Genomic DNA, 27,500 nt, shown 5'->3' with positions numbered 1-27,500 from the left:
TTCTGACCCACTGGAATTGTGATACAGTGAATTATAAGTGAAATAATCTGTCTGTAAACAATTGTTGGAAAAATTACTTGTATCACGCAGAGAGTAGATGTCCTAACTGACTTTCCAAAACTATAGTTTGTTAACAAGAAATTTGTAGAGGGGTTGAAAAACGAGTTTTAATGACTCCAACCTAAGTGTATGTAAACTTCTGACTTCAGATGTATGTGCAGGGGTACTAGGTAGTTGAGGTAATGTGGACATGTAGGTAGGGGTACCAGGTAGTTGAGGTAATATAATGTAGGTAGGGGTACCAGGTAGTTGGGTAGGTAATATAATGTAGGTAGGGGTACCAGGTAATATAATGTAGGTAGGGGTACCAGGTAGTTGTAGGTAATATAATGTAGGTAGGGGTACCAGGTAATATAATGTAGGTAGGGGTACCAGGTAGTAGAGGTAATATAATGTAGGTAGGGGTACCAGGTAGTTGTAGGTAATATAATGTAGGTAGGGGTACCAGGTAGTTGTAGGTAATATAATGTAGGTAGGGGTACCAGGTAGTAGAGGTAATATAATCTAGGTAGGGGTACCAGGTAGTAGAGGTAATATAATGTAGGTAGGGGTACCAGGTAGTAGAGGTAATATAATGTAGGTAGGGGTACCAGGTAGTTGAGGTAATATAATGTAGGTAGGGGTACCAGGTAGTAGAGGTAATATAATGTAGGTAGGGGTAAAAGTGACTAGTGAATCAGGATAATGTGGACACTACCGGTCAACATTTTAGAGCAGCTACTCATTCAAGGGTTTTTCTTTTCTTTTTTAATATTTTCTAAAGTAAAGGAACCTTGTAGATGATGCGTAGACTAGGAGGTTGAACCCTTGAATGGGGGTAAAGGAACCTTGTAGATGATGCCTAGACTAGGAGGTTGAACCCTTGAATGGGGGTAAAGGATGCCTAGACTAGGAGGTTGAACCCTTGAATGGGGGTAAAGGATGCCTAGACTAGGAGGTTGAACCCTTGAATGGGGGTAAAGGATGCCTAGCCTAGGAGGTTGAACCCTTGAATGGGGGTAAAGGAACCTTGTAGATGATGCCTAGACTAGGAGGTTGAACCCTTGAATGGGGGTAAAGGATGCCTAGACTAGGAGGTTGAACCCTTGAATGGGGGTAAAGGATGCCTAGACTAGGAGGTTGAACCCTTGAATGGGGGTAAAGGATGCCTAGACTAGGAGGTTGAACCCTTGAATGGGGGTAAAGGATGCCTAGACTAGGAGGTTGAACCCTTGAATGGGGGTAAAGGATGCCTAGCCTAGGAGGTTGAACCCTTGAATGGGGGTAAAGGATGCCTAGCCTAGGAGGTTGAACCCTTGAATGGGGGTAAAGGATGCCTAGCCTAGGAGGTTGAACCCTTGAATGGGGGTAAAGGATGCCTAGACTAGGAGGTTGAACCCTTGAATGGGGGTAAAGGATGCCTAGACTAGGAGGTTGAACCCTTGAATGGGGGTAAAGGATGCCTAGACTAGGAGGTTGAACCCTTGAATGGGGGTAAAGGATGCCTAGCCTAGGAGGTTGAACCCTTGAATGGGGGTAAAGGAACCTTGTAGATGATGCCTAGACTAGGAGGTTGAACCCTTGAATGGGGGTAAAGGATGCCTAGACTAGGAGGTTGAACCCTTGAATGGGGGTAAAGGATGCCTAGCCTAGGAGGTTGAACCCTTGAATGGGGGTAAAGGATGCCTAGACTAGGAGGTTGAACCCTTGAATGGGGGTAAAGGATGCCTAGACTAGGAGGTTGAACCCTTGAATGGGGGTAAAGGAACCTTGTAGATGATGCCTAGACTAGGAGGTTGAACCCTTGAATGGGAATATAGGATGCATAGACTAGGAGGTTGAACCCTCGAATGGGGGTAAAGGGTCAAGGGGTGCCCTGCTAATTGACCACATGGTAGCAATGTAAAAGCTGATTGGACATTTTGTGAAAAACACTTCAAAGCGCTTCTCCTCTGGCATCGAATGACCGATCTGCACAACATTTTATACATGGCATCTACGGACCAACCTCTCACCAATTATGTTTTTTTTTTTTCTTCCCCAGGATAGCTTCTCAAACAATATGGCCACTACTGATCAATAAACATTCACGTGGGCATGGTCTGGCGCATAAAGGCATATGGCTATTTGTAACAAAACTTGATACACACATCTTCTAAACGCTGTCGAGACTAAACACATCGAATTACATTCAGATCGACCACACGGTGGCGCTATAACGGGAAAAATGTTTATATACAGTATGGTGATCTGTTTAATCAGGGGATGTGTGTCTCGCTAACCTGTAAAGTACGGTTTAGTTTAGATGCGTGTAATGGCCGTCGTTAAATGTAGACCAAGGCGCTGAGTGCTCATCATTTGTATTTATTATACTGACGCACTTTAAACAAAACAAGGAAAAAAACGACAGCCAGCAGTTCTGTCAGGTTAACATGAACTAAACAGAAAATAACCACCCATAAAACACAATGAGAAAAAAAACCCTACATAAATATGGTCTCTAATCAGAGGCAATGAGATTCAGCTTGCCTCCAATTAGAAACCAAACCCCAAACAATTCCAACATAGAAACAGAAAACTAGATATTTAAACATAGAAATAGAATAAAATAGATCAACCCAAAACACACAAAACAAACACCCCCCTACCAAGCCCTGACCAAACTATAATAACAAAATGACCCCTTACTGGTAAGGACGTGACACTCTGTTGGACAGGAAAAATCATTCATGCAAGTTCATAGGCTCATAGCGGCCATATTGTTTCTGCTAGAGCCTTGGAAGATGTGTATTTATAGATGCTATAGACCCAATCTGGTGCTGATCCGTCTAGCGGTTCTGCAGAATAATGCATTTAAAAGTAGTCAACATCAAATCCAAAATACATCAAAAGCATATTATATTGATCATGATCAGTTTGATTTTGCGTTCTGATATTTGGCAAGCGTGGTCAACAAGGGCAATGGTTCCATTTTTTCCTGATGGTGGCACAGTGGGCTGAACCCCAGTGTTGTTGTTTGCAGCTATATTTTTGACGGTGTTATACTGTGTACAAAAAGCGAATGTGATCGTACAGCACAGGCCATATGGTCCGCACTGTTCTATTATTACTCTCTTAGCAACAAGACATATACCCTCTCTCTCTCTCTCTCTCTCTCTCCCCACCCTCTTCTGTCCCACTCTCCCCTCTCTCTCTCTCTCTCTCTCTCTCTCTCTCCCCACCCTCACCTGTCCCTCTCTCTCTCTCTCTCTCTCTCTCTCTCCCCCACCCTCTCTCTCTCTCTCTCTCTCTCTCTCCCCACCCTCTTCTGTCCCACCCTCTCTCTCTCTCTCTCTCTCTCTCTCCCCCACCCTCTTCTGTCCCACCCTCTCTCTCTCTCTCTCTCTCTCTCCCCACCCTCTTCTGTCCCACCCTCTCTCTCTCTCTCTCTCTCTCTCCCCCCACCCTCTTCTGTCCCACCCTCCCTCTCTCTCTCTCTCTCTCTCTCTCCCACCCTCTTCTGTCCCACCCTCCCCTTCTCTCTTTCTCTCTCTCCCCTCCACCCTCTTTCTCTCTCTCTCTCTCGCCCCCCTCTCTCGACCCACTCCCTCCCTCCCCCTCGACCCTCTCTCTCCCTCCCCTCTTCCCCCCTCTCTCCCTCCCCTCGACCCCTCTCTCCCTCCCCTCTTCCCCCTCTCTCTCTCCCCTCGACCCCTCTCTCCCTCCCCTCGACCCCTCTCTCCCTCCCCTCGACCCCTCTCTCCCTCCCCTCTTTCTCCTTCTCCCTCCCCACTCCCCTCTTTCTCTTCTTCCCCTCTCCCCCTCTCTCTCTCTCCCTCCCTGCTCTCTCCACCCCCTCTTTCTCTCTCCCTCCCCTCTCCCCTCTCTCTCTCTCTCTCCCTCCCGTCTCCCATCTTCTCCCTCCCTTCTCTCTCTCCCTCCCGTCTCTCTTTCACCCTCCCCTCTAACCTTTCTCTCCCTCCCCTCTCCCCCTCTCTCTCCCTTCCCTCTCCCCTCTAACCTCTCTCCCTCCCCTCTAACCTTTCTCTGCCTCCCCCCTCCCCTCTCTCTCTCTCCATCTCCCTCCTCCCCTCTCTCCTCCCCTCTCTCTCCATCTCCCTGCCCTCTCTCCCTCCTTCCCCTCTTTCTCCCTCTCCCTACCCTCTCCCCTCTCTTTCTCCCTCCCTCTCCCCTCTCTCTCTCTCTCTCCCTCCCTCCCCCCTGTCTCCCTCTCCCTCTCCCCATCTCCCTCCTCCAGTGATGGCTGGGCTGACCGGTATGATGTGACAGATGGATATCAGCAAGAGGCTGCGGGAGGGATAACTATAAAGCTGAAGTCAGCCTACATCCCCTGGTTCGATGACTACTACTTGGCTCTGCAACCAGATGACAACACCAGGAACCCCTGGTTTACTGAGTTCTGGCAACACCGGTTCCAATGTAGACTAAAGGGACGCGCACAGGAGAACACCAAGTACAACCGTACCTGCAATAGTGAGTAGGCTACACAGGCAGATGGGCTGAAACTGGCTTGACTGTAGTTGTGTGTAGATGTGCTGAAACTGAAACTGTCTTGACTGTAGTTGTGTGTTGATGGGCTGAAACTGAAACTGGCTTGACTGTAGTTGTGTGTAGATGTGCTGAAACTGGAACTGGTTTGACTCTAGTTGTGTGGAGATAAACTGGAACTGGTTTGACTCTAGTTGTGTGTTGATGGGCTGAAACTGAAACTGGTTTGACTGTAGTTGTGTGTAGATGTGCTGAAACTGGAACTGGTTTGACTATAGTTGTGTGTAGATGTGCTGAAACTGGAACTGGTTTGACTCTAGTTGTGTGTAGATGAACTGGAACTGGTTTGACTGTAGTTGTGTGTAGATGTGCTGAAACTGAAACTGGTTTGACTCTAGTTGTGTGTAGATGGGCTGAAACTGGTTTGACTGTACTGAACTCCGTTCCCCCCCTGCAGGTAGAGAGTCTCTCCGTCAGCAGTATGCCCAGGACACTAAGATGGGTTTTGTCATCAACGCTATCTACTCCATGGCTTATGGTCTACACACTATGCAGCAGAAAGTCTGCCCAGGATACCAAGTGGGTGGACCTGTCAGCGTTGGCACATGATAGCCTGTGTTTTGACTCTGGTTGATGTTGTCCTGGTTACCAGGGTCTGTGTTGTCCTGGTTACCAGGGTCTGTGTTGTCCTGGTTACCAGGGTCTGTGTTAACACCTCTCTCTGTTCTGTCCTGGTTACCAGGGTCTGTGTTAACACCTCTCTCTGTTCTGTCCTGGTTACCAGGGTCTGTGTTGTCCTGGTTACCAGGGTCTGTGTTAACACCTCTCTCTGTTCTGTCCTGGTTACCAGGGTCTGTGTTAACACCTCTCTCTGTCCTGGTTACCAGGGTCTGTGTTAACACCTCTCTCTGTTCTGTCCTGGTTACCAGGGTCTGTGTTAACACCTCTCTCTGTTCTGTCCTGGTTACCAGGGTCTGTGTTAACACCTCTCTCTGTTCTGTCCTGGTTACCAGGGTCTGTGTTAACACCTCTCTCTGTTCTGTCCTGGTTACCAGGGTCTGTGTTAACACCTCTCTCTGTTCTGTCCTGGTTACCAGGGTCTGTGTTAACACCTCTCTCTGTCCTGTCCTGGTTACCAGGGTCTGTGTTGTCCTGGTTACCAGGGTCTGTGTTAACACCTCTCTCTGTTCTGTCCTGGTTACCAGGGTCTGTGTTAACACCTCTCTCTGTTCTGTCCTGGTTACCAGGGTCTGTGTTAACACCTCTCTCTGTTCTGTCCTGGTTACCAGGGTCTGTGTTAACACCTCTCTCTGTCCTGGTTACCAGGGTCTGTGTTAACACCTCTCTCTGTTCTGTCCTGGTTACCAGGGTCTGTGTTAACACCTCTCTCTGTTCTGTCCTGGTTACCAGGGTCTGTGTTAACACCTCTCTCTGTCCTGGTTACCAGGGTCTGTGTTAACACCTCTCTCTGTTCTGTCCTGGTTACCAGGGTCTGTGTTAACACCTCTCTCTGTTCTGTCCTGGTTACCAGGGTCTGTGTTGTCCTGGTTACCAGGGTCTGTGTTAACACCTCTCTCTGTTCTGTCCTGGTTACCAGGGTCTGTGTTAACACCTCTCTCTGTTCTGTCCTGGTTACCAGGGTCTGTGTTAACATCTCTCTCTGTTCTGTCCTGGTTACCAGGGTCTGTGTTAACACCTCTCTCTGTTCTGTCCTGGTTACCAGGGTCTGTGTTAACACCTCTCTCTGTTCTGTCCTTGTTACCAGGGTCTGTGTTAACACCTCTCTCTGTTCTGTCCTGGTTACCAGGGTCTGTGTGATGCCATGCGGCCCATCGATGGTCGTAAGCTGCTGGAGTTCCTGATGAGAACCAACTTCACTGGAGTCTCTGGAGAGACGATCCGCTTTGACCAGAACGGAGACTCACCGGGCAGGTGTGTGTGTGTGTGTGTGTGTGTGTGTGTGTGTGTGTGTGTGTGTGTGTGTGTGTGTGTGTGCGTGTGCGAGTGCGTGCGTGTGTGTGTCTGGAGAGACTCTTCTCTTTTACCAGCGTGGAGGTGAGTGAATACATTTTGTTGGGGGGGAGGCGATAGAATGTTTGAAGAGGGGTTATATTGGAGGTGCTGTTTTGATGATGTAGTGATTGTTATTATTGACCGGTGTGTGTGTGTGTGTGTGTGTTTTAGGTATGAGATCATGAACTTTAAGCGTCTGGGTGGTGACGGTGTGGATCAGTACAGTTATATCCATGTGGGGAGCTGGGACCAGGGAGGACTGAGGATGGACGACGAAGAGATCTGGACTAACGCCTCCACCATCATACAGTCAGTCTGCTCTGAACCCTGCCAGAAAGCTCAGATCAAGGTACACACACACACACACACACACACACACACACACACACACACACACACACACACACACACACACACACACACACACACACACACAAAGAAATATTTTGTACTTTGGCTCAGACGTCATCGGTGTCTGTGATCCAGAACGTTAAATCCTGATCTAAAAACGGTTTCTGTTTCTGAAGCACAACATCCTGTGTCTGATCTGCGATGGATTTTGTTTATATAAAAGTATTTTATTTCGGGTGCCAACACTCATCTTTCTCACGTCCAATCCATCAAATGCACCTAACAAAAACAAAAACCCTCTTCTGACTAGGCTTGAAAGAGAAGGGTGGGTCTAACTGCTCTGATTGGATAGAGAGAAGATGGATTTATCCGTTCACTTGTTTCAACCGATCACTTCTCCCTCGCATGTTTGGTTCTGTTTGGGTCTGTTTGGGTCTGTTTGGGTCTGTTTGGTTCTGTTTGGGTCAGTTTGGGTCTGTTTGGTTCTGTTTGGGTCTGTCTGATCGATACGATTGCTGCTGCCTCCCGATCGCCTGCTACTGTGATCAATCACATGGCGAGGAGATTTGCAAGCAAGCTGTCAATGTGCATGACAAGCTCGAGCAAAGGGAACTCTGATGCACTTTCTGACTGAGTGACAGCAAATGTGTCTGTTAATTAACGACAAGAGTAGACCTAGTCTACACACAGAAACACAGAGCAGACTGAGGATACACACAGAAACACAGAGTAGACCGAGGATACACACAGAAACACAGAGTAGACCTAGTCTACACACAGAAACACAGAGTAGACCGAGGATACACACAGAAACACAGAGTAGACCTAGTCTACACACAGAAACACAGAGTAGACCGAGGATACACACAGAAACACAGAGTAGACCTAGTCTACACACAGAAACACAGAGTAGACCTAGGATACACACAGAAACACAGAGTAGACCTAGGATACACACAGAAACACAGAGTAGACCGAGGATACACACAGAAACACAGAGTAGACCGAGGATACACACAGAAACACAGAGTAGACCTAGGATACACACAGAAACACAGAGTAGACCTAGTTTACACACAGAAACACAGTCACACAGCTCCGTACACTGCTCACTATCTGCAGCATTCATAAACGTGCAGGGAGATATTGCTATTTTATTATTTTTAACATTTTAACTAGAATTGTGTGCATTAAAGGAAATAGACGCTTGGCTTAAAAAAAGAAGCGAGTCTCTAAAAGTCGCTGGTTGTGTTCAGGGATTGAAGCAACATAAACACGCCCGGGCTATAACTGGAAGCTTCCTGTAACGCAAAACTACAGCGCTGTCAAGGTCTTCTAATAAAATGGTACATGTTTAAATAAGAAAATAAGGAAACGACGTCGCTGGATTCTAATCCACTCACTACTCTGTTTGACAGTTCTCAAAAAAAAATCTGCTTTTTAGTTCTTTTTACACATCCTGATTCATCTCTCCTCTCTACCTGTCACCAGGTGATCTGTAACACCCTGATTCATCTCTCCTCTCTACCTGTCACCAGGTGATCCGTAACACCCTGATTCATCTCTCCTCTCTACCTGTCACCAGGTGATCTGTAACACCCTGATTCATCTCTCCTCTCTACCTGTCGCCAGGTGATCCGTAACACCCTGATTCATCTCTCCTCTCTACCTGTCACCAGGTGATCTGTAACACCCTGATTCATCTCTCCTCTCTACCTGTCACCAGGTGATCCGTAACACCCTGATTCATCTCTCCTCTCTACCTGTCGCCAGGTGATCCGTAACACCCTGATTCATCTCTCCTCTCTACCTGTCACCAGGTGATCTGTAACACCCTGATTCATCTCTCCTCTCTACCTGTCGCCAGGTGATCTGTAACACCCTGATTCATCTCTCCTCTCTACCTGTCACCAGGTGATCTGTAACACCCTGATTCATCTCTCCTCTCTACGTGTCGCCAGGTGATCCGTAAAGGAGAGGTCAGTTGCTGTTGGACCTGTACTCCCTGTAAAGACAATGAGTTTGTATTTGATGAGTACACCTGCCGCGCCTGTGACCTGGGGGCCTGGCCTACCGACGACTTGACCGGTACGCACGCACGCACACACACACATACACACACACACACACACACACACACACACACACACACACACACACACACACACACACACACACACACACACACACACACACACACACACACACACACACACACACACACACACGTCTGGGTGGTGATGGTGTGGATCAGTACAGTTATATCCATGTGGGGAGCTGGGACCAGGGAGGACTGAGGATGGACGACGAAGAGATCTGGACTAACGCCTCCACCATCATACAGTCAGTCTGCTCTGAACCCTGCCAGAAGGCTCAGCTCAAATTGTATTGGTCACATACACCTGGTTAGCAGGTGTTAATGCGAGTGTAGCGAAATGCTTGTGCTTCTAGTTCCGACCGTGCAGTAATATCTAACAAGTAATCTAACAATTTCACAACAACTACCTAATACACGTGTAAAGGAATGATTAAGAATATGTACATAAAAATAATGTACACACACACACACACACACACACAGGCACACACACACCTGCCGAGCCTGTGACCTGGGGGCCTACTGACGACATGACCGGTAAGACATCCAAACTGTCTAGACAAACTGTCCAAACTGTCTAGACAAACTGTCCAAACTGTCTAGACAAACTGTCCAAACTGTCTAGACAAACTGTCCAAACTGTCTAGACAAACTGTCCAAACTGTCTAGACAAACTGTCCAAACTGTCTAGACAAACTGTCCAAACTGTCTAAACAAATACCGGTAATAATCAAGAACCTTACTGTGATTGTTTTCCATAAAAATGATCAAAAAGAATCCAAAACAGGACTGTCTGGGAGTGTTCTGAGTGGGGAGGGGAAAACTGAAAACAAACTGTTATTGGCTGAGAGGTTTGGAGCTCTCTTTCTTATTGGTCTATTAACTAATCACCAGGCAGTCCTAAACTCCACCCCCACCAAGACAGGCAGAAATTTCAGACAGTCTTTTCAAACAGCTCTTACACTTTAAAGGGCATTATCATCGTTTTCACAATTTCCCAGCATTATTCCATCCTCATTATGTGAAAAACTGGCCACTGGGCCTTTAAAGGAGACTTATCTTTTTTTTACATCAACATCTCACATGTTATAGAAGGGTCCAGATAATATTTTTTACGATTTTCTTTTTATAACATTTTTTTTAAACTTTTACCTTTTTTCCCTCAGTTTTCGTGGTCGAATTGGTAGTTACAGTCTTGTCTCATCGCTGCAACTCCCTTACGAACTTGGGAGAGGCGAAGGTCGAGAGCCGTGCGTCCTCCGAAAACAAGACCCTGCCAAGCCGCACTGCTTCTTGACACAACGCGCATCAACCCGGAAGCCAGCCGCACCAATGTGTCGGAGGAAACACCGTACACCTGGAGACCGTGTCAGCGTGCACTGCTCCCGGCCCGCCACAGGAGTCGCTAGTGCGCGATGAGACAAGGATATCCCTGCCAGCCAAACCCTCCCCTAACCCGGACGACACTGGGCCAATTGTGCGCCGCCACATGGGTCTTCCGGTCGCGGCCGGCTGCGATGCAGTGCCTTTGACCACTGCACCACTCGGGAGGCTGTTTTAGAGAAACTTACCCCAAACACTAAATCACTTCCTCATCCTCATTGTGTAGTATAGGGCCCCCCCCCCCCACACAAAAAAAATCAACAAAAACTCAAAAAACACCCAAATACATCCTTTTAGATACTCTCAGTTTAGTGATGCAGGTCTTTAGATGTTATACACATGAGTGTGTGTCCTTACGAACTTTAACCGCAACGTCAGTGCAGAAGTGATACAGTCAGTCTCTCCTCAACTCTGGCACGAATGGTATTTATATCAGCCCTCTGATTACAATGAAGAGCAAATATGTGCCGCTCTATTCTCGGGCCAGCTGCAGCTGTACTAGGTCTTTCCTTGCAGCACTCAACCACACAACTGGACAATAATCAAGATGAGACATATATATTTGTCCTGTTTCACACATGTACAAGTGTGTATGAAATGGAAATGTTTTTTTTTTTTTTGCATACTCCAATTCCCACCGAGACACCCTCAGAGAGTGAGGTCACAGTCAGGGTCAGCCATTATCAACAGTGACCCTGGAACAATAAGGGTTAAGTTGCACTTTCTGATATTTCTTAATTTCTTTATTTTTTTACTCTTTTTGGATTGAATGTCTATTGTATTGCTAGGTATTACTGCACTGTTGGAGCTAGAAACACAAGCATTTTCGCTGTACTCGCATTAACATCTGAAAATCTGTGTTTTCGACCAATATACTTTTATTTGAAATTCCTTGTTCAAGGGCACATCGGCAGATTTTTCAAACTAACTGTCAACATGGTAGTTGAGGTGTTGAAGCTAGCTAGCTAACTTTAGTCATCTCTGTTTTGTTGGTTGGTTGGATAACCTAACTATCAACATGGTAGTTGAGGTGTTGAAGCTAGCTAGCTAACTTTAGTCATCTCTGTTTTGTTAGTTGGTTGGATAACCTAACTATCAACATGGTAGTTGAGGTGTTGAAGCTAGCTAGCTAACTTTAGTCATCTCTGTTTTGTTAGTTGGTTGGATAACCTAACCATCGACATGGTAGTTGAGGTGAAACGATGGCGCCGACGGAGATGGCCGACATCTTACGTGCTCCAATCCGACTTTGCTATTTTGTGACTTTTTTATGTTTATCCTTACTTTGTTTTTGTACAGAAAGCTCACACCATTACCACCCTGATGTGGGAACAAGTTAATATTATTTGAGTCATAAGCAAGTCTCAAGTCACAAGGTCCGAGTCTCCAGTCGAGTCACAAGTAGAACGGGTCGAGTCTCGAGTCAAGTCCAAGATGTGCATTCTAAGAGAACATTTTTTCAAGTCAAGTTAAACAAATCTATACATACAATGACTTGTTCAACTACAAATTGAGATCTTGGCACTATAAGGTTCTGTCTTAGATTCTAAACACAGCAAAAAATGAAACGTCCTCTCACTGTCAACTGCGTTTATTTTCAGCAAACTTAACATGTGTAAATATTTGTATGAACATAACAAGATTCAACAACTGAGACATAAACTGAACAAGTTCCACAGACATGTGACTAACAGAAATTGAATAATGTGTCCCTGAACAAAGGGGGGTGAAAATCAAAAGTAACAGTCAGTATCTGGTGTGGCCATCAGCTGCATTAAGTACTGCAGTGCATCTCCTCCTCATGGACTGCACCAGATTTACCAGTTCTTGCTGTGAGATGTTACCCCCACTCTTCCACCAAGGCACCTGCAAGTTCCCGGACATTTCTGGGGGGAATGGCCCTAGCCCGCACCCTCCGATCCAACAGGTCCCAGACGTGCTCAATGGGATCGAGATCCGGGCTCTTCGCTAGCCATGGTAGAACACTGACATTCCTGTCTTGCAGGAAATCACGCACAGAACGAGCAGTATGGCTGGTGGCATTGTCATGCTGGATGGTCATGTCAGGATGAGCCTGCAGGAAGGGTACCACATGAGGGAGGAGGATGTCTTCCCTGTGACGCACAGTGTTGAGATTGCCTGCAATGACAACAAGCTCAGTCCGATGATGCTGTGACACACCGCCCCAGACCATGACGGACCCTCCACCTCCAAATCGATCCCGCTCCAGAGTACAGGGCTCGGTGTAACACTCATTCCTTCGACGATAAACGCAAATCCAACCATCACCCTTGGTGAGACAAAACTGCGACTCGTCAGTGAAGAGCACTTTTTGCCAGTCCTGTCTGGTCCAGCGACGGTGGGTTTGTGCCCACAGGCACCGTTGTTCCCGGTGATGTCTTGTGAGGACCTGCCTTACAACAGGCCTACAAGCCCTCAGTCCAGCCTCTCTCAGCCTATTGCGGACAGTCTGAGCACTGATGGAGGGATTGTGCGTTCCTGGTGTAACTTGGGCAGTTGTTGTTGCCATCCTGTACCTGTCCCGCAGGTGTGGTGTTCGGATGTACCGATCCAGTGCAGGTGTTGTTACACGTGGTCTGCCACCATGAGGACGATCAGCTGTCCGTCATGTCTCCCTGTAGCGCTGTCTTAGGTGTCTCACAGTACGGACATTGCAATTTATTGCCCTGGCCACATCTGCAGTCCTCATACCTCCTTGCAGCATGCCTAAGGCACGTTCACGCAGATGAGCAGGGACCCTGGGCATTTTTCTTTTGGTGTTTTTCAGAGTCAGTAGAAAGGCCTCTTTAGTGTCCTAAGTTTTCTTAACTGTGACCTGTTCTCAGTTATGAACAAGTTCTCATTTACAATTGCGACTTGGCCAAGATAAAGCAAAGCAGTTTGACAACATCCAACAACACAGAGTTACACATGGAGTAAAACAAAACATACAGTCAATAATACAGTAGAACAAAGAAAACAAGAAGTCTATATACAGTGAGTGCAAATGAGGTAAGTTAAGGCAATAAATAGGCCATGGTGGCGAAGTAGAAGCTATTATAGTACCTAAGAAAGAACCGAAGGTAGAACGTCAGATATAACCTATCTGACGTTCTATGACAGCACCGAAGAACATCATACGTTCAATCGTTCTATCTGATGGTCTTTCTTAGGTTCTGTCATAAAATGTCAGAAAGTTCATAAGTGTCACGGTAGTCGTAGGGAGTAGACCAAGGCGCAGCGGGTTGCGTGCTCATCATTATTTTATTTATAGGTGAATTTTTTTTTTTTTTTTAATAATCAAAGAACGACAGTAAGACAGTTTCGCAGGCTATACTAACAGCAGTGCAAAAAAAAACTATCTCCCACAACAGGTGGAAAAACAGGGCTCCCTAAGTATGACTCTCAATCAGAAACAACGATGTACAGCTGTTCCTGATTGAGAGCCACACCAGGCCAACAAAGAAATACACAACATAGAAACCCATAGAATACAAAACAAGAACATAAACCAAAAACCCCCGGAACACATAAATCCAACACCCCTCTACATACACACACACACCCCGAACCATATAAAACAAATACCCCTCTACCTAAATACATAGCCCAAACCACATGAAACAAACACCCCCTGCCACGTCCTGACCAAACTACAATAACAAATAACCCCTATTACTGGTCAGGACGTGACAATAAGATAGATCCTAAGACAGAACATCAGATAGAACGTCAGAGAGAACCTATCTGATGTTCTGTCTTAGGTTCTTTCTTATGTTCTGTCATAGAATAAGTTAGAACCTAAGATTTGTTCTATTTGACGTTCTACCTTAGAACCTAAGATAGAACCTATCTGACGTTCTTTCTGGTGTTCTGTCTTGGGTTCTATCTAACTTTCTGTCTGACATCATATCTTAGGTTTTATCTGACATTCTATTTGACGTTCTATCTGACGTTTTATCTTAGGTTCTATCTGACGTTATTTCTTAGAACCTAAGACAGAACGTCATGTAGAACCTATCTGACGTTCTATATGATGTTCTTTCTTAGGTTCTATCTTAGGTTCTATCGGATGTTCTATCTGACTTTCTATCTTAGGTTCTATCGGATGTTCTATCTGACGTTCTATCTTAGGTTCTATCTGACGTTATTTCTTAGGTTCTACATGACGTTCTGTCTTAGGTTCTATCTTAGGTTCTATCTGACGTTATATCTTAGGTTTTATCTGACAGTCTATTTGACGTTGTATCTGAGGTTGTATCTGAGGTTGTATCTGACGTTGTATCTGAGGTTGTATCTGAGGTTGTATCTGATGTTGTGTCTTAGGTTCTATCTTAGAACATAAGATAGAATGTCAGAACGTCAGCTAGAAAGTCAGAAAGAACCTAAAATATAACTGACGTTTTATTTAAACTTTAAACTTATTTAAACGTTTTATTTATTTAAACGTTTTTCTTTAAACTGAACATGTCAAGGGCCTCCCGAGTGGTGCGGCGGTCTAAGCCACTGAATCGCAGTGTTTAAGGCGTCACTACAGACATTTCAATTCCATAAAGTGAGCGTGGAAGAGGTGAAAAAAAATGTGTCACCTATGTTATGGCTTTATTGTGGATAAAGAGTAACCTGTCTAACAGAACACAGAGGGTGTTCTTTAATGGAAGCCTCTCCAACATAATCCAGGTAGAATCAGGAATTCCCCAGGGCAGCTGTCTAGGCCCATTACTTTTTTTTCAATCTTTACTAACAACATGCCACTGGCTTTGAGTAAAGCCAGAGTGTCTATGTATGCTGATGACTCAACACTATACACGTCATCTACTACAGCAACTGAAATGACTGCAACAGTCAACAAAGAGCTGCAGTTAGTTTCAGAATGGGTGGCAACGAATAAATGAGTACTAAATATTTCTGAATCTAAAAGCATTGTATTTGGGACATATCATTCACTAAACACTAAACCTCAACTAAAACTTGTAATAAAAAATGTAGACATTTGGGAAAGTTGAGGTGACTAAACTGCTTGGAGTAATCCTGGATTGTAAACTGTCCTGGTCAAAACATATTGATACAACAGTAGCTAGGATGGGGAGAAGTCTGTCCATAATAAAGCACTGCTCTGCCTTTTTAACAGCACTATCAACAAGGCAGGTCCTACAGGCCCTAGTTTCTACCTTCTTAACAACACTATCAACAAGGCAGGTCCTACAGGCCCTAGTTTCTACCTTCTTAACAACACTATCAACAAGGCAGGTCCTACAGGCCCTAGTTTTGTCGCACCTGGACTACTGTTCAGTCATGTGGTCAGGTGCCACAAAGAGGGACTTGGATGTACACAGAGAGCAAACATTAATAATATGCATGTCAATCTCTCCTGGCTCAAAGTAGAGGAGAGATTGACTTCATCACTACTTGTATTTGTGAGAGGTATTGAAATGTTGAAAGCACCGAGCTGTCTGTTTAAACGACTAGCACACAGCTCAGACACCCATGCATAGCCCACAAGACATGCCACAAGAGGTCTCTTCATAGTCCCCAAGTCCAGAACAGACTATGGGAGGAGCACAGTACTACATAGAGCCATGACTACATGGAACTCTATTCCACATCAAGTAACTGATGCAGCAGGAGAATCAGATTTAAAAAACAGGAAAAAAATACACCTTATGAAACAGCGGGGACTGTGAAGTAACACAAACATAGACACAGACACATGGATACACACACATGATAACATACACACTATACACACTATACACACACGTACACATGGATTTTGTGTTGTAGATATGTGGTAGTTGGGTTGGGGCCTGAGGGCACACACTTAGCGTGTTATGAATTATGAAATTAATGTATTATAATGTTTTTTAAATTGTATAACTGCCTTAATTTTGCTGGACCCTAGGAAGAGTAGCTGCTGCCTTGGCAGGAACTAATGGGGATCCTTAATAAACCCCAGGAAGAGTAGCTGCTGCCTTGGCAGGAACTAATAAGGATCCATAATAAACCCCAGGAAGAGTAGCTGCTGCCTTGACAGGAACTAATGGGGATCCATAATAAACCCCCAGGAAGAGTAGCTGCTGCCTTGGCAGGAACTAATGGGGATCCATAATAAACCCCAGGAAGAGTAGCTGCTGCCTTGGCAGGAACTAATGGGGATCCTTAATAAACCCCAGGAAGAGTAGCTGCTGCCTTGGCAGGAACTAATAAGGATCCATAATAAACCCCAGGAAGAGTAGCTGCTGCCTTGACAGGAACTAATGGGGATCCATAATAAACCCCCAGGAAGAGTAGCTGCTGCCTTGGCAGGAACTAATGGGGATCCATAATAAACCCCAGGAAGAGTAGCTGCTGCCTTGGCAGGAACTAATGGGGATCCATAATAAACCCCAGGAAAAGTAGCTGCTGCCTTGGCAGGAACTAATGGGGATCCATAATAAACCCCAGGAAGAGTAGCTGCTGCCTTGGCAGGAACTAATGGGGATCCATAATAAACCCCAGGAAGAGTAGCTGCTGCCTTGGCAGGAACTAATGGGGATCCATAATAAACCCCAAGTTGAGTAGCTGCTGTCTAGGCAGAAACTAATGGGGATCCATAATAAACCCCAGGAAGAGTAGCTGCTGCCTTGGCAGGAACTAATGGGGATCCATAATAAACCCCAGGAAGAGTAGCTGCTGCCTTGGCAGGAACTAATGGGGATCCATAATAAACCCCAGGAAGAGTAGCTGCTGCCTTGGCAGGAACTAATGGGGATCCATAATAAACCCCAGGTAGAGTAGCTGCTGCCTTGGCAGGAACTAATGGGGATCCATAATAAACCCCAAGTTGAGTAGCTGCTGCCTTGGCAGGAACTAATGGGGATCCATAATAAACCCCAAGTTGAGTAGCTGCTGCCTAGGCAGGAACTAATGGGGATCCATAATAAACCCCTGGAAGAGTAGGTGCTGCCTTGGCAGGAACTAATGGGGATCAATAATAAACCCCAAGTTGAGTAGCTGCTGCCTAGGCAGGAAGTAATGGGGATCCATAATAAACCCCAGGAAGAGTAGCTGCTGCCTTGGCAGGAACTAATGGGGATCCATAATAAACCCCAGGAAGAGTAGCTGCTGCCTTGGCTGAACTAATGGGGATCCATAATAAACCCCAGGAAGAGTAGCTGCTGCCTTGGCAGGAACTAATGGGGATCCATAATAAACCCCAGGAAGAGTAGCTGCTGCCTTGGCAGGAACTAATGGGGATCCATAATAAACCCCAGGAAGAGTTGCTGCTGCCTTGACAGGAACTAATGGGGATCCATAATAAACCCCCAGGAAGAGTAGCTGCTGGCCTGGCAGGAACTAATGGGGATCCATAATAAACCCCAGGAAGAGTAGCTGCTGCCTTGGCAGGAACTAATGGGGATCCATAATAAACCCCAGGAAGAGTAGCTGCTGCCTTGACAGGAACTAATTGGGATCCATAATAAACCCCAGGAAGAGTAGCTGCTGCCTTGGCAGGAACTAATGGGGATCCATAATAAACCCCAGGAAGAGTAGCTGCTGCCTTGGCAGGAACTAATGGGGATCCATAATAAACCCCAGGAAGAGTAGCTGCTGCCTTGACAGGAACTAATGGGGATCCATAATAAACCCCAGGAAGAGTAGCTGCTGCCTTGGCAGGAACTAATGGGGATCCTTAATAAACCCCAGGAAGAGTAGCTGCTGCCTTGGCAGGAACTAATGAGGATCCATAATAAACCCCAGGAAGAGTAGCTGCTGCCTTGGCAGGAACTAATGGGGATCCATAATAAACCCCAGGAAGAGTAGCTGCTGCCTTGACAGGAACTAATTGGGATCCATAATAAACACCAGGAAGAGTAGCTGCTGCCTTGGCAGGAACTAATGGGGATCCATAATAAATACAAATACAAATATGACGACTGCGGTGTACAACAGAGACGCTTATCGGGTTCTGATCATCTTATTATGCTTCTTCACCCGGAGATCGGCCCCCTGATTGCTAATCAATCAGTTCTTTAATCTCCAGGCTCCGCTTTGTCATCAAAATGGACAACATTGCAATGAATGACATGTATCCATCGTGATTTTCCCTGGACTTTTACTGCTGTCCTGATTATGAGCAAAACTTGATAAGGACCTTCCCTTTTTGGCCCTAATGTGTCTGTTAGGTTTTTTATTTATCCTCACCCACTGTCCTGGCGGTACGTCATGTCCCCACTCTGGCTTTATTCACCACGCCTCTTTTACTTGTTTGTCTATTACTCTGCATGTCTCTTTATGTGTTGCAATGTATCCAAGGTGTATTTCCTAATCCGTTTAGGTGACAAGAGGTGTTCGCTTGGCAGCCACCTTAGCAGCTCTGTCAGCCAGGTCATTACCTTTAATTCTCGTATGTAAAGATTTTTCCATTTGCTTTCATTTTCAAAATTGCAACTTGTCCGGGCAACTGGAGAGCATTCGTTAGAGCCGCCACCTCTGGTCCATTCTTCACAGGACCTCACAGGGATGTCATGAATCCTCTGGTGTCCCATTCAACCTGTTTGCATGCATCAGTCAAAGCCACCAGATCTGCCACCTGTGCTGATGTGAATGGTGAATGTCTCCACGGAATCCAGAAAACTGTGCTGCTGAGACGGAGAGAAGCTTCTTCAATTTCTGCATCAGCATTGTGTCATTAGGGCTGTTGTCCTGTTTCCATTTTCTCTTAGACGGTCTCTGATTCCCCTGGCCACTTCTCATAAGGACACTTTTTTTTTTTTTTTTTCTCCGACATTTCTCGTTGGCAGTGACCAGAAATCCCGCAATAATGACATTCACCAGGTTTCTCTTCTGCTGAACGAATAACGTTGATGGTTTCACTCGGAAACCTGAACTACTCTGATGACAGACGGTTTATTATGTTGATTGACGTTTCTGTCCAGTAGTGACAGAAACATCAACGGTGATGTCGCCGTTGCTTTGTCTCTACCAATCAGTAGTTGTGGAAACAAAGGCTTTGCGCAAATCATCGTGTATGGATTGCGTCAACTGATGTGTGATTGCCCCATTTTTTTGGAAGAGTTGAGTGCATTTTCATCTTCCGTGTTGGGTAACCCACTTTGACTCTGCTCTAAACCTTTCTTCAAATTCAACAAACGGCTCTTTCAGTTTTTGGACACATTTGGTTATCTCCTCCCAATTAGAGGTGGCATTGGTCAGACCCTTAAGGAAAACATGTCTGGCTCTCCATCAATCGGCCACATCTTGCTCTTTACCACCCACAGCTCTATAAACCATTTCTTCAGGTACGCCATGTTCACTGTTGTTCAAAACAAAGGCTAACAACTGTAACCCCATCATAACGATGTAGAATATAGAGTTTTTTTTATATCGCCTTAAATGTTCCCAAGACTTCATACCCACGTCTCGTCGATGCTTCAAAGTCTTTGACCATTCATCTGTTTTGGAGATGCTGATTTATGTTTGATTAACGTCACTGGAGGTTTTTCTTTACTTAATTTTAACCGCCTGTGTTCTGGTCGGCCTGAGACATCGTTCGTCACCGCTGTCAGAATCTGTTGACTCAAAGCTAGGAAGTTCTGACCAGATGTTTGAAACTCGAGCTGCCTTGCTCAGCTCAACGTGAGGGTAGATTGATGGAACAGAGAACGCACAGGTGGGGGCCAAGTCTGGCGTATCGACCTTTGCATTTCTGCAATTGTTGAATTTTGCCTTTCAATGTTTTTAGAGCCCTCAGACTATATTTCTCTTTCTGCAATGTCCTATCATGATTATCAAGAAGGAATTTATCATCTCGTTTTCTCACTTCGGCTAATACAGTTAAAGACCATCGTGTCTTTATTAGTGAGTCAGACGTTCTCTGTATTTTCCCCCCAAGCTTTTTGTATATCAGACAGATTCCATATTCAATCTCTATCAACAATGACAGAATATTGTTTTTTAATTATCTCCTGCCTACCACCGTGAATGTTATATATTTTCCATTTTCACATCCACATCCGGAGCAGCTGTCCCGCCCTTTTCAAGAGTGTTTTTCTCACATGAAGATGCCATGACATTAACTTCAAAAGTTGTATGAGATATATTTATACGTTTATATATTTATTTCACCCCAAAAGATATATATCCCCTTGACTCTAACCTCCTGGCAACGCACGACTCCAACACCATCAAGTTTGATGACAACACGACGGTGGTAGGCCTGATCAGCAACGACGATGAGTCAGCCTACAGGGAGGAGATCAGAGACCTGCCAGTGTGGTGCCAGAACAACAACCTCTCACTCAATGTCAGCAAGACAAAGGAGCTGATCGTGGACTACAGGAAACGAAGGGGCGAGCTCACCCCTATCCACATTGACGTGGCTGTAGTGGAGTGGGTTGAGAGCTTCAAGTTCCTCTGTACCCACATCACCAAGGACATAACATGGTTTACACACACCGACACAGTCGTGAAGAAGGCGCGACAACGCCTCTTCACCCTCAGGAGGTTGAAAAGTTTTGGCATTGCCCCTCAGATCCTCAAAAAGTTCTACGGCTGCACCGTTGAGAGCATCTTGACTGGCTGAATCATCGCTTGGTACGGCAACTGCACTGCCCTCAATCGCAAGGAGCTACAGAGGATGGTGTGGACGACCCAGTACCTCACTGGGGACGAGCTGCCTGCCATCCAGGACCTCTACAACAGGCGTTGTCAGAGGAAGACCCGGAAAATTGTCAAAGACCCCAGCCACTCTATGCACACTCGCTGGACTCTACCCACACACTCACGCATACTAACAATGACACTCCAACACACGCATATACACACACAGTATATACGCCTTACGCTCACACACACACACACACACACACACAAAACACACATGCACATGCATATTGACGCCACACACACATACACACTCTTCACACTCTTCATATATGCTGCTGCTACTCTGTTTATTATCCTGATTGCCTCGTCACTTTTACCCCTACCTACATTTTACCGCCATTACCCCGTACCCTTGCACATTGACTCGGTTCTCCTTTTATATTGCTTTGTTATTGTTATTTATTTTGTTACTATTTTTATTTTCACATTTTCGTACTTTTTTTACTCTGCATTTTTTGGGGAAAAGGCTTGTATGTAAGCATTTCACTGTAAAGTCGACACCTGTTGTATTCGGCGCATGTGACAAATACAATTTTATTTTATTTGTATTGCAGCTAGCTAGCTAAATCGGTCTTGTTAGTTGGATAACCTAACTCTTAACATGGTGGTTGAGGTGCTAAAGCTAGCTATCTCTGTTCTTTCAACATGGTGTTTGAGGTGTTGCAGCTAGCTAGCTATCTCTGTTCTGTCAACATGGTGTTTGAGGTGTTGCAGCTAGCTAGCTATCTCTGTTCTGTCAACATGGTGTTTGAGGTGCTACAGCTAGCTAGCTATCTCTGTTCTGTTAACATTGTGTTTGAGGTGTTGCAGCTAGCTAGCTATCTCTGTTCTGTTAACATTGTGTTTGAGGTGTTGCAGCTAGCTAGCTATCTCTGTTCTGTCAACATGGTGGTTGAGGCACTAGCTAGCTAGCTATCTCTGTTCTGTCAACATTGTGTTTGAAGTGTTGCAGCTTGCTAGCTTTTGCTGTTCAGTCAACATGGTATGTGAAATGTTGCAGCTAGCTAGCTATCTCTGTTCTGTCAACATGGTATGTGAAGTGTTGCAGCTAGCTAGCTATCTCTGTTCTGTCAACATGGTGGTTGAGGCGCTACAGCTAGCTATCTCTGTTCTGTCAACATGGTGTTTGAGGTGTTGCAGCTAGCTAGCTATCTCTGTTCTGTCAACATGGTGTTTGAGGTGTTGCAGCTAGCTAGCTATCTCTGTTCTGTCACCATGGTGTTTGAGGTGTTGCAGCTAGCTAGTTATCTCTGTTCTGTTAACATGGTGTTTGAAGTGTTGCAGCTAGCTAGCTATCTCTGTTCTGTCAACATGGTGTTTGAGGTGTTGCAGCTAGCTAGCTATCTCTGTTCTGTTAACATGGTGTTTGAAGTGTTGCAGCTAGCTAGCTATCTCTGTTCTGTCAACATGGTGAACAAATGACCACCGGACTATTACATTGATCCCCGCCTCCATTTGTGTTGTACACTGCTGCTATTCGCTGGTTATTATCTATGCATAGTCACTTCACCCCTACCTACATGTACAAATTACCTCGACTAACCTGTACCCCCGCATACTGACTCTGTACCGGTACCCCCTGTATATAGCCTCCACATTGACTCTGTACCGGTACCCCCTGTATATAGCCTCCACATTGACTCTGTACCGGTACCCCCTGTATATAGCCTCCACATTGACTCTGTACCGGTAACCCCTGTATATATCCTCCACATTGACTCTGTACCGGTACCCCCTGTATATAGCCCCCACATTGACTCTGTACCGGTACCCCCTGTATATAGCCTCCACATTGACTCTGTACCGGTACCCCCTGTATATAGCCTCCACATTGACTCTGTACCAGTACCCCCTGTATATAGCCTCCACACTGACTCTGTACCGGTACCCCCTGTATATAGCCTCCACACTGACTCGATACTGGTACCCCCTGTATATAGCCTCCACACTGACTCGATACTGGTACCCCCTGTATATAGCCTCCACACTGACTCTGTACCGGTACCCCCTGTATATAGCCTCCACACTGACTCGATACTGGTACCCCCTGTATATAGCCTCCACACTGACTCGATACTGGTACCCCCTGTATATAGCCTCCACACTGACTCTGTACTGGTACCCCCTGTATATAGCCTCCACACTGACTCGATACTGGTACCCCCTGTATATAGCCTCGTTATTGTGTTACTTTTTATAAAAAAAATGTTTTTGCTTTAGTTTATTTGGTAAATATTTTCTTAACTCTTCTTGAACTGCACTGTTGGTTAAGGGCTTGTAAGTAAACATGTCACTGTAAAGTCTACACCTGTTGTTTTCGGCGCATGTGACTAATAAAGTTTGAATGAATGAAAAAGCCAACTGACACTTAGTCTTGAGTTGCTGACTTGTTGCACCCTCGACAACTACTATGATTATTATTATTTTACCCTGCTGGTCATTTATGAACATTTGAACATCTTGGCCATGTTCTGTTATAATCTCCACCGGGCACAGCCAGAAGAGGACTGGCCACCCCTCATAGCCTGGTTCCTCTCTAGGTTTCTTCCTAGGTTTTGGCCTTTCTAGGGGAGTTTTTCCTAGCCACCCCTCATAGCCTGGTTCCTCTCTAGGTTTCTTCCTAGGTTTTGGCCTTTCTAGGGAGTTTTTCCTAGCCACCGTGCTTCTACACCTGCATTGCTTGCTGTTTTGGGGGTTTTAGGCTGGGTTTCTGTACAGCACTTTGAGATATCAGCTGATGTAAGAAGGGCTGTATAAATACATTTGATTTGATTTAGATGACTCTGTTTCTCCATCAGACTCTGAAAATATCAATGTTGAAATAGGGGTCGATTTATATTTGTCCTGTTTCACACATTTCATTGTCACATCCTTCTCCCCCGGATACACTCTCAGAGAGTCGGGTCATGGCCAGGGATCAGCCATTATTGACAAGTGACCCTGGAGCAATTTTGAGTTAAAGTGCCTTTCTCAAGGACAGATCTACACATTCGCCTAGATGGCTCGGCGATTCAAACTAGCAAAATTTCTGGTTACTGGGCCAACACTCTAGCTGCTAGGTTACCTTCCGCCCTGGGTCGCACAGTGAGAGAATGTAGCACAGGTGAATCACGCGGGTTGGTCCCTCTCAGCAGCCATTCCTTTAGAGATATTTAGTGTGTTACTGTGGCCTGGACTCAGCTGAGCATGTGACCTACACAAGCACGAGCGCACACACGCTGCAGAATGTGCGTTGAGGGGAGGGGGGGGGGGACGGACCCTGAGAATATTACTAACAGTGTGTGTGTGTTTTTCCAGGTTGTGAGCCTATCCCTGTGCAGTACATACATTGGGGAGACCCAGAGAATATTACTAACAGTGTGTGTGTTTGTGTGTTTTTCCAGGTTGTGAGCCTATCCCTGTGCAGTACGTACGTTGGGGGGACCCTGAACCAATAGCAGCGGTGGTGTTTGCCTGTCTGGGGCTCATGGCTACTCTGTTTGTTACCTCCATATTCATCAGGTAACACCTCTTATAGACTATCTATACATCTACTGGCATCATGTACCCTCAGCCTACACCTCTTATAGACTATCTATACATCTACTGGCATCATGTACCCCCTATCTACTGGCATCATGTACCCTCAGCCTACACCCCTTATAGACTATCTATACATCTACTGGCATCATGTACCCTCAGCCTACACCTCTTATAGACTATCTATACATCTACTGGCATCATGTACCCTCAGCCGACACCCCTTATAGACTATCTATACATCTACTGGCATCATGTACCCCCTATCTACTGGCACCATGTACCCCCTATCTACTGGCATCATGTACCCTCAGCCTACACCCCTTATAGACTATCTATAGATCTACTGGCACCATGTACCCCCTATCTACTGGCACCATGTACCATCAGCTAACACCCCTTATATACTATCTATACATCTACTGGCACCATATTACCCATCATGTACCCTCAGCCGACACCCCTTATAGACTATCTATACATCTACTATCTACTGGCATCATGTACCCTCAGCTAACACCCCTTATAGACTATCTATACATCTGCTGGCATCATGTACCCCCTATCTACTGGCATCATGTACCCCCTATCTACTGGCATCATGTACCCTCAGCCTACACCCCTTATAGACTATCTATACATCTACTGGCATCATGTACCATCAGCCTACACCCCTTATATACTATCTATACATCTACTGGCATCATGTACCCATCATGTACCCTCAGCCTACACCTCTTATAGACTATCTATACATCTACTGGCATCATGTACCCTATATATAGTACCAGTCAAAAGTTTGGACACACCTACTCATTCAAGGGTTTTTCTTTATTTTTTTACAATTTTCTAAATTGTAGAATAATAGTGAAGACATCAACACTATGAAATAACACATATGGATTCATGTAGTAACCATTCAAAGTGTTAAACAAATCAAAATATATTTTATATTCTTCAAAGTAGCCACCCGTTGCTTTATAATTATATTTAACCTTTATATTTAACCTTTATTTAACCAGGTTAGTCAGTTATGAACAAATTCTTATTTACAATGATGGCCTACCGGGGAACAGTGGGTTAACTGCGTTGTTCAGGGGCAGAACGACAGATTTTTACCTTGTCAGCTCGGGGATTCGATTTAGCAACCTTTTGGTTACTGGCCCAACACTCTAACCACTAGGCTACCTGCCGCCCCTACCTGCTTCCTTGATGACAGCCTTGCACACTCTTGGCATTCTCGCAACCAGCTTCACCTGGAATGCTTTTCCAACCGTCTTGAAGCAGTTCCCACATATGCTGAGCACTTGTTGGCTGCTTTTCCTTCACTCTGCGGTCCATCTCATCCCAAACCATCTCAATTGGGTTGATGTCGGGTGATTGTGGAAACCAGGTCATCTGATGCAGCACTCCATCACTCTCCTTCCTTGTCAAATAGCCCTTACACAGTCTGGAGTAGGCTGGACAATAGAATGAGTCAATATTCACCCAAGGCTGAAAAACAGCAAAAGAACGTTGGTTAATAAGCTGGAACATTAGCGCGAGCCCATAAAAAAATGAATGGAATTGACTGTTCTCAGAACCTGTTTTGATTGGAGCGATGCTGTCACGGATCCCTCCGGAACTGTCATTACGCACACCTGGTCCCCATTCCCAGTGATTAGTAATTGTATAAGTGTGCCCTTTGTTCCCCATTGTCCTGTTGATTATTGTTTCAATGTCCGTTGGTTGTGTGAGTACCGTTTTGCCGTATGTTTTGGCTTTCGTGCCATTGTGGATTGCGCAGATGATTACAGGTCTCGTCCCGTGCGATAATCATTGTGCGATTGTGTTATTTATTCGAGGTACTCCTCTCTCTTTTGTTTGGGTTTCTACCCTGTGTTTTTGTATACGTGTGTTTGTTTGGTCTTCGTCCCCGTGCCTTTACACGGCACGCTGTAATTTGGGTAAATATTCCTGTGCCTGTCTCCCGATCTTTCATACCAGCGTGACAGATGCTTAGAATTCCATTTCGCCTAAATGGTACAAAAATATGTATCTCTTTTTATTTTACCACTACAATCTGTTTGTCGGACAAAACTGGAAAAAAATGACTTGTGTAGAAAGTAAACATCCGCAACTTGATGGTGTCAACTGTGCGTAATGAGATATGCGTAATGAGAAAGTATGGAAAAAAATGAGAACTTCTGACTATTTCTGGTCTAGTGATCGATGACAAACGAGCTCGCTGCCCAGACTTACATAATTACAAAGAGGAGATTCTCCTGATTTAAAATGGTGCCCAACTTGAAAGAAATCGAAATATACACATTGCGAGATATTTGACGAAATAGACAGACATGCCTCTATTTCCCTTATAGGAAACAACGGGACGACCTCAGAGTTCCATTAGTAATTATTTTGTTGTTTACATTTTAACTATAAAACAATGTGAGCAGGTCTCATTGCCAACAATAGTGAAGCAGGCATTGTGACATAGAACAACAAGCTGGGAATAGAACGTTCGGAAGGCGGGTTGGTGCCACGGTGCTCTATAGAACTAATAGGACTAAAATAAGTCCTGTTTTTTGTGAATACTTCAAAACTACGGCAAACAGCTGGGACATATGGTCATATTATGAAACTGGGCTCCATGACGGATGCAATGAACAAGTTTTTATCAGAAAAAAGCGTTGTTAAAAAGGTCACGTGTCCAGCCTACCTGGAGATGTGTTTCGTCATTGTCCTGTTGAAAAACAAATGATAGTCCCACTAAGCGCAAACCAGATGGGATGGTGCATTGCTGCAGAATGCTGTGGTAGCCATGCTGGTTAAGTGTGCCTTGAATTCAAATAAATCACAGACAATGTCACCAGCAAAGCACCCCCACACCATCACATCTCCTCCTCCTCCATGCTTCACAGTGGGAACCACACATGCGCAGATCATCCCTTCACCTATTCTGCGTCACACAAAGACACAG

General features: G+C 45.3%; 1 protein-coding gene across 1 annotated transcript in view; it reads left to right on the top strand.

Moving 5' to 3' along the window:
* LOC106592356 (metabotropic glutamate receptor 5) overlaps window positions 1-27,500 on the top strand; it is an 86,959-nt gene that overhangs the window by 45,844 nt on the left and 13,615 nt on the right. Inside the window, exons 6-11 of the mRNA XM_045690269.1 lie at window positions 4,277-4,512; window positions 4,985-5,106; window positions 6,335-6,459; window positions 6,712-6,889; window positions 8,853-8,979; window positions 24,403-24,520. Of these exons, the coding sequence (XP_045546225.1) occupies window positions 4,277-4,512; window positions 4,985-5,106; window positions 6,335-6,459; window positions 6,712-6,889; window positions 8,853-8,979; window positions 24,403-24,520 (906 nt within the window). The remainder of the gene's footprint in view (window positions 1-4,276; window positions 4,513-4,984; window positions 5,107-6,334; window positions 6,460-6,711; window positions 6,890-8,852; window positions 8,980-24,402; window positions 24,521-27,500) is intronic.

This window comes from Salmo salar, chromosome ssa11, assembly GCF_905237065.1.
Source record: "Salmo salar chromosome ssa11, Ssal_v3.1, whole genome shotgun sequence".
Lineage (NCBI taxonomy): Eukaryota > Metazoa > Chordata > Actinopteri > Salmoniformes > Salmonidae > Salmo > Salmo salar.
This window is presented reverse-complemented; position numbering and strand designations above follow the sequence as displayed.